This window comes from Sparus aurata, chromosome 20, assembly GCF_900880675.1.
Source record: "Sparus aurata chromosome 20, fSpaAur1.1, whole genome shotgun sequence".
NCBI lineage: Eukaryota > Metazoa > Chordata > Actinopteri > Spariformes > Sparidae > Sparus > Sparus aurata.
The window spans coordinates 14,240,789-14,252,282 of record NC_044206.1 but is presented as its reverse complement, the minus strand read 5'-3'; the positions used below and the strand labels follow the sequence as shown (position 1 = coordinate 14,252,282).

General features: G+C 41.4%; 1 protein-coding gene across 1 annotated transcript; it reads right to left on the bottom strand.

Moving 5' to 3' along the window:
* Positions 1-1,593: 1,593 nt before the first annotated feature.
* rundc3ab (RUN domain containing 3Ab) lies at positions 1,594-11,386 on the bottom strand. Its single transcript, XM_030399177.1, has 11 exons — positions 10,962-11,386; positions 6,803-6,918; positions 6,305-6,432; positions 5,252-5,337; positions 5,066-5,155; positions 4,890-4,970; positions 4,493-4,658; positions 3,717-3,874; positions 3,450-3,569; positions 2,964-3,064; positions 1,594-2,861 (listed from the first exon to the last, which is right to left on the bottom strand). Exons 1-11 carry the CDS (start codon positions 11,066-11,068, stop codon positions 2,719-2,721), a joined length of 1,296 nt encoding a protein of 431 aa, XP_030255037.1. The 5' UTR covers positions 11,069-11,386; the 3' UTR covers positions 1,594-2,718.
* Between the last annotated feature and the right edge of the window lie 108 nt (positions 11,387-11,494).

Here is an 11,494-nt window from a genome sequence, read left to right as displayed (position 1 = left end):
TAGAGATAACATGGCACGCATTTTTAGGGGCAGTGTCCCACTCACCCAAACTGAACTGACCCTAAATGTACTCTAACTTACACAAGACATCGGCACATGCTTAGATAACACGCTCGTGTGTCTGGCGCACCAGAATGGGAGTAAATGTGCTTTATCATAGAGGAGTGAAGTGCTGAACCATGTGTCCAGAGGCCTGCTCATCTATCTACTGCAACTCCACCCAACAATTGATGTCACCATCACAAAACAGCCAAAGACAAAGCCAGATAACTCAACCCAACTTTTCACAACCCTGCGGTACCCATTCATTTTACAGCCAAGCAGATAATTGGACAGTATGTCGATCTGGAATGTGTATCCTGCATAATGCATTTCAAACGTTTACCAAAGGACCTTCAGCAGCTGTTTGTTTAGCTCTGTGTATTTGTCTGTGTTAATGAATGATCCTCACCTATGACCTCACGGAAGCTTTTTCAAACCCATCTTAAGAGAGAGACGATGTCATGCTTTACAAAGTTAGGATACAAAAGGGGATAAATGAAATGAAAAGTGACCCGGCACGAGGTGAAAGAGCGCATGTTGGGTTTTCTTGGACCTACAGTATATGAAATGGCAGCGATGTCAGCCACTTGTTTCATTCATTCTTTTGTGCCAGATCAGGTTTGTAATAAACTGACACAGCTCGCAGTTTCTGAGCGGCCAAATCAAAATGAAAATGACTTGCAGAAATAGGATATAGGTGAATGTAAATGTGAAGGCAAATAATGAATGAACAAGACTAAGAGCCTACAGCCACGCTAACAGCTCTGTGATGCTGTACTTGTGGGCACACCAGTGCTTTTAGCTAAATGCTAACAACAGCACACTAATGTCCTCACAGCAACTTTACTAACATGCAGATGTTTAGCAGGTATAATGTTGAGTGTGTTTTCCATGTTTCCTTTATTAGCATGCTTACATTTGCTAGTTAACATTGAGTAATGTAAAGCTGGCTTAGGATAATACTGCAATTAAATGTTACTTATGCTGGTATTTGAACATAAACTGTGGACAAATGAAAAATGTCCACGTGGTGGTGACACTCTAGGAAAAGTCCAGCGATCATTAAAGTCAGGATACATCTGGGAACCATGAATATCCTTACAAAGTTTTATGCCAGTCAGTGTTTTACGTGTTATAGATGATATTTCGCAGGACAAGTGAGACTTGGAACTACATAGGCTATATCGTCTGGAGACCATGGATGTCCCATTCTGAAGTTTAACAGCAATTCATCAATCTACTGTAGCTGTGAGATAATTAAATCCTGACCAAAATGGTGGATGGTACCGCATGCTGCCTCCTAGCATAGCTAAACAAGAGTCTACAGTCATGCTAGCATCTGTGTGAGGCTTTCCTTAAACACAAACCTACTTTGAACCTAATGCTTACATGCTCACAGTGACAATGCTAACATTGACGTTTAGCAGGTTAACAACGTTCACCAACTACGTTTAGCATGTTAACATGGTAACATTTGCTCATTAGCAGCAAACATTGCAGCTTTGGACATAATGTAAAACATTAAAAAGAATAAAAATGTGCATATCAGCATTTAATGTTTCAAAAAAGGCAGTTTTTATTGCAATTTTAAAGTTCACAACATATCCCAACAACACTGCATGAGATTACAATTTACATGATGGTAAATGATAGAAGTAAGTAGGTCATGAAATTAATTATAATATAAAAAAGAACAGATCATAGGAAAACAAATTAGGGGCCGAAAAATTCAAATGACACACATACACACTCTGCACATTCACTATTTCTCTTCTGCTCAAACTACTCATCAAGCCAGGTTTGTAGAAAAAGACAATGAAAACATTCATTCTGCATAGTCACAATGCATTTTGCATTTGTATGCATTATATATAGATATCACATTAGTTTTTTGTGTTTTTACATTGTAATGGCTCTGCAAACCTTGTTAGCCTGACAGGTCTTGTATGTCACAACCTAACATCTGTATCTAACCTACTGTATGATTGAATAAGGCCCAAACTGTCATTCCTCATCCATCCTAAGGTCATGAAGTTGCATCTGTAAATTTTTAAATAATCTTCATCATAAAACAGTCTGGCCACTTTAACACAGCACATCATAAGCCTCTTTTTTTATCTCTCTTTTAATAGTGTAATATAATATGACAGAAAATGTGTTTCTGTTCCCTAAAATGTTATAACAGCTCATCCATCCTGCACTGCCAGTATTATGCAAGAGGCAGAATAAGATACACTGACAGACTGATAAGACACGGACAAATGGACACGTACATACAAAACAACCCTACGGTGAGTTTTGTTGAATGTAACCGGTACAGATACATGACTGTAAGTGCACAGAATCAAGCATCGTGACGTCAGAGCGGTCAAACTTGAGCCAGTTGTTTGCATTTCAGGAGGCTTAATCATGTCAAGACGATAAAAGACAGTGAAACTGACAGAGGTCATCTGGCAGTACAGCAGCTATTCCTGCATCTTTGTTGGACAAGTCCCAGACACGGAGGCTACTCTTTCTCTTTAAAGGTCTAAGTTGAGAGAGTGCTGGGCTCAGAGCGTAAGGTAAAGGGAGTCACGTACGAGAGCATTCGCCTGCCTACCAAAAGTAGTCTTTTTGTATTCATGTTGAATTGTCTCAGTGTCTGTTAAGTGGTCGGCAGTGTTTCTTTGGCGCCCCCTAGCTGGGAGAGAGGGCAGGACTGTTCTCTGTGCTGATATTGACCAGGCACTCACTGGACTTGAGGCTAGCCAGAGACCTGCAGCTCGGGAGGGAGGCCAAAGACCCACACAGGCCCATCATGGAGGGGGTGTAGTCCTTCTCTGGAAGGGTAGGACAGACGTACAAAGGAAGGCTCATTTCAAGTGAATAGATGTGTTTAATTACTGACTCATCTTATGAGAACACAGTGTGTGAAATGTCACCTGTGCACCAGGCTCCTCCATTCTGTTTGCCCTCCGTCCTCTGGGAGTCTGAGTCCAGGCTGATCTCCACCGACAGCAGCTCTGTGCTGGGGAAACTCCTCCTACAGGTTCGCAGAAGTTAAGTGTTAGGCTTCACAATACAGCAGAGTGCAAATTTATTTCATAAAAGGTTTACTGAGACTGCTGCCAACACACATGGATCAATATATAAATGTATCATAATTAAATATGTTAAGAGTCCATATACATATGTGACATGCAACATAATATATGTATGAGTAGCACATGTGTTAGTTATCCAGTAAAGTATAGAGGAGCGGAAATGTGTTTCACGCCACATCCTCGTCGATATCATCATCTACGATGGCCGATTGTTGACAATGTAACAGAGTTTGTGCATGTCTGTTCTTCTTTTCAGTTACTGCCACGAGGAGACAAAAGTCAACTACAGCAGGAAACAGTTAACAGTCAGACACTCAGTCGAACCTGCGGAACAGCTTGACGTCAACCTGGTTGTTGTATGGCTGGAGCGTCGGCCACTGGTTGACCAAAGGGATTGAAAGATTTTTGGCCAGGTGGTTGGAGTCACATGGAATCAAGGTTGTCCTGTCAAACAAAAGGGTACAAAATATTACAAAGAAGTAATCATATCCAGGCCTGTGATACAGAAATACCTTCGACTGAGTCAATGGAAACGCTTACGAAATTTAGTGTTTTAAAGGATAGAAAATGTTATCTGTCTACACCGCTTACAGTTGCTCCTGAAGCTCCAGGACGATGGCCTCCATCTCCTTCTTCTCCTGCAGGCTGTGGCTCTGTAGCTCCTCCAGCCGGGCCTTCAGCCTCTTGTTCTCTGTTTCTGTGTTCTTCAGCTGGGACTCGCGCAGGCGCACAAGCTCCTCCAGGTAACCCTGACAACACACATCCACACTGATTGAGAGGAAACATCCTCTCTTGGACAGGATCCATCTGTGATGCTCAGTGTGTTACAGAAATGACTTTGTGATGTTGTGGTGTCGGGTGTGCCCACTTTTTCCTTAACGCTGTGCAGTCTACACAAAAACAACTAGCACTTCTGGAAAACACTAGTTAACATAATCTAATACGTTGTCAAAAGAATTGTTTAAAATAGTAGTATTTATATGACGCTACAGCCAGCAGCAGTGGTTAGCTTAGCCTAGCATTTACTGGACACATATGGAAACAGATATCTTAATTTAGCTAGCTTATTTTGGTTCCAAATGAAACAAGCAAGATTATAAATGAACTTCAGGATTGTTAACGTTTTACTTACCTTTAGACAGAGCCAAGCTAGCTGTCCCCCCTGTTTCCAATCACCAAGCTAAGCTAAGCTAACCAGCTGCTGGCAAGTGGAGTTATATAACTCTATCGCTAACATAGAGATATGTGTGGTATCAAACTTCTCTCTTGGCAAGAAAGAAAATGAGCCTTTTACTGCAAAATGGTGAATTATTTCTTCAGGTAGCCCTATCGTATGTATGCTCAAGCAAATACAGATGGCCACACACCTTCTGGGCGTTGACGATCTTGAACCTCTGCTCCATCTTGCGACACTTTGTGCTCCAGCTCTCCTCGTCAGTGACCAGGGGGATGTAGGGGTGTTCAGGGATGCTGTCATCACTTGTGCTGCTGTCCACACTCTGCCGATCGTCATCGTCACTCATGTAATCATAGCTACAACAGAAGCAGCCAAATGATTTATTTTTAGGGCCCAGTGTTATGAATGTCAATAGTAACACCTTAGGCAAAAATCAAATACCAGGGAGGCACAATATAGTGTGAGCAAATACATTTTTCCAAGTATACAAGAGTCTAAACTTTTATTGGATCTTCCAAATGTATTGTCATTTCATGTATTTGAGGTGTGAGGAGATTAAATATATTGTTTACAGATCAATGACGTACCTTTGCGTGAATTTCAAGTATGGTGTGTAGTCAATCACGGCAGAAGATTTCCCATCCAGCCCCTCCCCTTTCAGACAGAAACTGTCGAGGAGGAAACACATGACACAAACTGTAAATGCCAATCTATAGTGAACAGTTCGACACCTGAAATCAATCCGTTTAAAGGTCCTCCTCACCTAAAGTCTATGGCTCCAAGACCTATAAGCATCCCTGTTAGGACTGTGGCTTCTTCTCTTAAGACGATGGCGCCTTCTGCATAGAACCTCCTGAAGCACAGAGACAAACACAACCAGATGGGAACATGGATCTAGTCGGGATATATTGATGCTGTCCTGCATAGTTAGGTGCGTGGGACCTCTAACCTGGTCGTTCTGCTGTCCCTCAGAGCAGTGGCGATGTATTCAGACAGCCTCTTCTCCATCAGAGCGACTCTGATCCAGGCTCGCCCCTGAAAGGGTCATCAGAGGTTAAGAAATCAAATGAATGTACAGACTGATGCAGCACGAACAGCTGTTTGATTACATAAATAATATATGTTTTGCATCTTTGTTTTCTTGTTGTTTGTGCCACAGTGGCAAATAAATCTTCAATATATACATAATAACTGATTTCTCCAAAAAGTAATTCAGTCGTTCATTAAAGTTTCTTTGAACAAGCACAAATTAGATCCCACAAATTCATGAAACAACCTTTAATACAACCTTTGCTCAGATGAGAAAGAGTCTTCTTTTTGAAAAGTAACTGCCTCAAAGCCTTTTTTATCCCTGAATACAACTACAAACTGAATGATAAGAATTTCCCAGTGCTTACACAGCCTTACAAAGTGATGAGCCTGTAGCTCATGAATGTGGCAGGATAAAATTTATGCTACGCAACAGACAAAAATCGGCCACCGGCATCAGTATCAGTGTATGTCACTATGTCGGCACTTGGACCAACAGCAGTCAACAACATGAATGTCAGCCAACTCTGATGGTTGGCTGATTGACTGCTGCATCCTTAAACATAATTTTTGGATGCTGCAGTTTAGTTTGCTCAGAGAGCTTCAGACTTATTGTTGTTGTTGTCTAATTAAAAGGTTTTTAATTAGACAGTTCTTTCTCTAGCTGGTTGATTTTGTGCTTTTTCTCTGATGCAAACATTACAAAAGAATGGGAACAATGAATACAATTAACTCAGATGGAACTATTTATTTCAGTTTATAAAGATCAACACTTCAACAGACAGCAGGGGACGGCCAAGTAGAAAGAATGTAACGAGTAATGTAACTAGTAATGTTACCAATTACTTTCTTCAGGGAGTAATTATGTAATGTAAGGCATAACTATTTTTGAGAGTAATGTGTAATATCTTATTTTTTTGAATAACGAGCCCCAACACTGGTGGTTTTTGCTGTCACCGTATACATGACTCACCTTGGCTCGTGAGGTGCTGATGTTTTCCATGCTCTCGATGCTGCTGATGCAGCTGTTGGGGACTTTAGCGCAGGCCAGGCGGATGTAGTCCCAGTAACTCCTCTGACCATCGAACCAGCTGCCGGAGCCTAAAAAGACAATGGAGCATGAATATTGATGCCACTTTCTATGTCGAACTGTGATTTCAGCTACATTATGAGAGAGTAAACAAATATTAATTCATAGAGATTAAAACATGTTACATAACATGTCTAGACTTGACTTAATGCAATGATTTCAGTGTTGATAAATTGATTTATTTCATTTAATTGATTCTACTGAATATTTCATGAAAAATCACTTCCTCATCTCTTGTTTTACATTTTTAATGTTGGCTAAATCAGTATGGAAACCTACATTGTCTTCTTCCATAGTCGATAATTGCTTACTACAGTGAGCATTTTGCTTTTTAATGCCAGTTTCCCTCTATCCCTGCCTAATTCCCGGTAGGCTCATTACCTTTGAAACGGTGGCTGAGGATGTGTTCGAGGATGGCTGCGAAATTGATGAACTCCTCAGATGAGTCATCTATGGGCTCGGCTGTGTATTTCTCCAACAGCGTTTTTACAGAAAACCTGTGTGCAGAGGAGAGAGAGAGAAGAAGAGATGTTTTAAACGGGGAGTTTGGTTGCTCATAATAACATCGTCATGGGAATACATTAGTCAGGAAACGGCTAAACGGATTAGTGCTTTCTTTGTTTCAGCTTACTGTAGGAGGAACACGTCATGGCTCAAACAATCATTTAAATTTCTGGAATCTCGACTCGATAAAAATACACAAGTCCTTGAAAGCAACACAGTGAATCGAAAAAGAGATCTAATGGAAAACAAGGTTGTCGAAATACACTCAATGCTCATCCCTGCTTCTTTGTTGAGTCACACACAGCCACACTGCACCATCCATTTCCAACTAACTCTCATTTCAACGCTCAAGTCTAACGTCGGAAGCTTACTGAGAGGAAGACGTTCATGCAGAGCTTTCAGGACACTCCCAACAACTCAATTTACTGGGCGGCTTGAATTTATGACTCCAGTCTGATGTAACATTCACCACTGTGAGGACGCCTGCCTGTGATGCCTCTGCTGTAACATACAAAGCAGGCTATAATCTGAATACATTCATTGATTTCAGCATTCAACCAGCTTCTGTACCACACATAGACAGTTTAAAGCAAAGCTACAGTCAGAGAAAAATATTAGGAACGAGGCTGTAACAAAGGTCAATTAATGTAGCCTGACTTGAAGCAAAATTGAGGACGTAAACATGTACTCACAGGCTATTCATAAATGCTTTCTTCTATTCCAATCACAGCATACAGTTTGATTTAGCTCATATTCATATAGACTTTAGGGTAAATCTAAGCTAAATGTAAAACTTGGTAGGCTAATTGTGGTGAAAAGGATGCCTAAGTGAACTGGTCTCTACTTCAAGTGGCATCCTGGTATCAATGTGTGTAGGTGTATGCTAAGCTACCATAGGTTGAGCTCAGTTCTGCAATATTTTAGATTTTCTACCAAGCTTGTGTGATGAGTTTCACTATTGTTATTGGCATTGGGAAAATTCAGTAGCTAAGAGTACAAAAGAGTCTGCAGCAGCTAGCTAATAGCTGTGTCCAGGCACAGCATTGTTTTGAGCTATTGCTTACATGCTCCAAGTGACAATGCTAACATGTTTTTGCAGGTATACTATTTAATTTTCACTAATTTAGTCAGTGTGTTAGCATGCTAGCATTTGTGAATGAGCACTAGACAAACGTACAACAGTAGGCTAATGCTCGCTGCTCTGTGCGGTCATACTTTAGCACACTAAATGCTTACATCAGCATGCTGTCAGGGCCAATATGCTAATGTTCAGCAAGTGTACTGTCTTCTATGTTTACCATGTTAGCTTAGCTTAGCAGGCTTACATTTGCTAATTAGCACAAAACATAAAGTAACATTACAGCTGTAAAATTGAAGAATTGGACAAATTCAAAGTTTGACCTGGCAATAGTTGAACACCAAAGTGATTATTAGCATTCATCCTGAGAGTTACTTTCAGACCTATTTCATGGCAATCCACTTTATTGTTGTTGGGACATTTTCACCATAAATGCAAACCTATTTTTGTAACATATAGCTTCATCCTCTGGGCTCCTGATTCATTGTGGTTGTTGCTGAAATATTACTATCAAGATCAAAACAACAGACCAACATCGCCATATAGATAGCTAGCAAGGCTAAATATTTATAAAGTAACTAATGGATTCTAGTGTAACAATGTGATGATTAAGGGTGACCTCCTGTCATAAGATATACACTCTACAGACTCCATAACCTCCCCGCTGTGTTATGTTTATTTTAGGCGACATTAGCCTTCTCCTGAAATGACCACTCCTAAATATTTTCATGGGGACTAAATAATTCAGCTCCTCTATTTGCTGCAAGAACACCTGCCAAATGTTATTTGTCCAGTGACACGGAGATATGCTGTGGGGTGAAAGGAGCCACAAAATAAATCCTGGTAGACATGAACTCAGCATTAGATGGAGAGGAATGATCGGTCGTGCTTTGCTGAGTCAGAGTTTGATTTTTAGTGGTCAAATATAGAAGGTTTTTTATCACTTTATATTTAGTTTGCATGGTGTGTGTGTGTGTGCGTGTGCGTGTCCCTAAGACATATGGCCTCTGAGGCAAGTGATTTCACTCCCCATTGTTCCAAAGGGAACAATGTCTCATTCATCTGCTCTGACTGTGGCCAGATACTGGACAATAATTGGCTGACTATCCTCAAAACGAGCACAATCCCCTGTGTTTTCACTGTATTACAGACAGCAGGGACGTGACATGACCCAGATAGGCCAGTCAGTAGATCAGCAGAGGTGCAGTCTTGTTCACCTGCTTGTGTGTGTGTAGGTATCCAGCATACAGTATGATGACGACGTAATAAAATGACTGTTATTTAATGATTTTAGACTCAAATTCCAGCTTTATTTGAACATCAATGACACGAGTCTTGGCAGAGCGAGCAGCATGTACAGAGATACAGCAGACACGATGCCAGCGTTATCACTTTTGCTCCTCTTTTCAGTGAATGTTTGTAGCATTATGGCAAGATTTCTTGAAGGTCTCTCGTGTATATCTGCCTACATTGAATATCTTTGTATTGAAATATTGATTTAATCTAAAATAGATTCTATTGGTTTTTTATTGAAAGTGTCACTGAATCCTAAATCTTATTTAATACTTCACCACTGTGCAGTTTTTTATTGTACATCCATGTCTCTTTCAAAACCAGCCACACGCTAATGCAGCAGCAGGATCTTTGAGACATTTACAATTTACGTTTATTTAAACTTACAATAACTGATTCTGTGGCCTCTTGTGGGCAGTGAAACTTACAATCAAAACAACATTTATCACCTTTGAGGATGATGAACTTGTTGGCAAACAGTTGCCCATTTATACATCCAACAGTTTTGAAATATTATGAGAACAAATGTAAGTAAAATATAGTAAAAACTATATCTGGAGTTATTTTTGCCCTAAAATGTAATATTCTTATGTTGAGCTGGCTGATGTAGTAAGTCACGAGTAATTAGTCCTCATGGGTTAAAAACGTTGTGTTGAAACATTGATGAGAGCTGTGTGAATGAGCCAGTAAAGTAAGTAGCGGGTCAGAAAAAAACAAAACAATGAGCTAAAAGACACAAAAATCAGAGATGTGCTTGCTTTTTAACTACGGGTTCGCGAAGACAAAGCTTTACGCCATTGTTTTCCCTGCTGCTGCTGAAGCGCTTACTGACCCCTGACCCTGTCACATTCCCGTATTGCATCCTGAGGATGTGTAGCCTTAAATTCAATATGTATGCAAACGTATTCTTAAAAGCAAGAATATCTCTGGCCTCAAATGCTCAGTAGGTCTCAGATAAAACTGCAGATTCAGGTGATATCTCTGTTGGTTCATCACTAGGGTAACCCCTTTCACAATAAAAGACCAATCGTTATGATAAAAAAATACTGATTACAGCAGCTTTGAAGTCTTTACATTTTAAAGCAGCGAGACAACCAGGCAGAGCTTTAATCATGCATGTCCAGTGCATTTATGACTGTATGGGTTGAAGCTCTGGCACAGGGCATTTAAGTGCAAACAGCCCCACAAGGTCCAATCAGGACCTGATGTGCAGACCTTATACAGCCTCCTTGCCCTGAGTCCCATGGGGTGCCAGCTAGTCCTTGCCCCAGGAAGGTTGTCGTCATAGCAACCACGCCATCAGCAGGGAGAAAATAAATGCCACTGACAAAAGATGACACTGCTGAACTCACACAGAGAGGCCGGGCTGTGTGTTGACTGTCTGCTTTTTATTCTTTAAAGAAATAAAGAAAGGTCGTTTGGGCTCCTGCAGGCTTTCAGGCCCACTGTCAGCACAGAGTTCATGAAAGGACTTATTATGAGGATGACGTAAGCATGCATGTCAAATTATGACTTACATGCATCTACTGTGTATGGTTAGAATGAAAACACCAGGAGTGGTTTGTTGTCAGCAGACGGAGGCATTTAAACACAGTGGATGCAGCATCTTGTCTGTTAACATCTCCACAGACACTTGAACACAACACAGTCTGATCATAAACTGACCTGCAGACGGTGATCAGGTTCTTTCGCTCCACCGCCACGTTCCGAGCCGACGCTTTTTTCGAGACGTCTCCCATGGCCATCGCTGCCCGCACACAGCCGGACTCCATCCAGGAGGAGGCAGCCCTGAAATCAAAGGAGGACCCCTCCCTGTCGGCCGGTGGCCCTCCTCACTCACTGGCCACAGAGAGGATGCTGCCCGGCCGCATCAGAGCCGCTGACAAGCCCGCAGCGGTGGTTCGCGTCCTGTGGTGGAGGACGAGCAGCTGGACACATCAGTGTGCAGTGTGTTGATCTGTGTTTATTATCACCCTTACACACAGTGTGGAGGACAAGATTACATCTGTGTGTGTGTGTATGTGTGTGTGTGTGTGCGCTCTCTCTCTCTCTCGCTTTCATTCTCCCTATCCCCGCCCACTTTATGACCTCATCATGACGCCACCGGACCAGCTCTCGTCATCATGCAGCCTGAACATGACGAATCAACCCCAGTGGCATCCTTGGCTTAAACACTTTCAAAGCAAGTGCCCTGCTTC

Bases quoted from the DNA above. Each gene is read 5' to 3' on its own strand.
- rundc3ab (XM_030399177.1), bottom strand. From the start codon at position 11,068: ATGGAGTCCGGCTGTGTGCGGGCAGCGATGGCCATGGGAGACGTCTCG. The intron at 6,433-6,802 runs GTAATGAGCCTA...TTGTCTTTTTAG, and splicing joins CCTCAGCCACCGTTTCAAAG to GCTCCGGCAGCTGGTTCGAT. The intron at 5,156-5,251 runs GTTAGAGGTCCC...TCTGTGCTTCAG, and splicing joins AGGGACAGCAGAACGACCAG to GAGGTTCTATGCAGAAGGCG.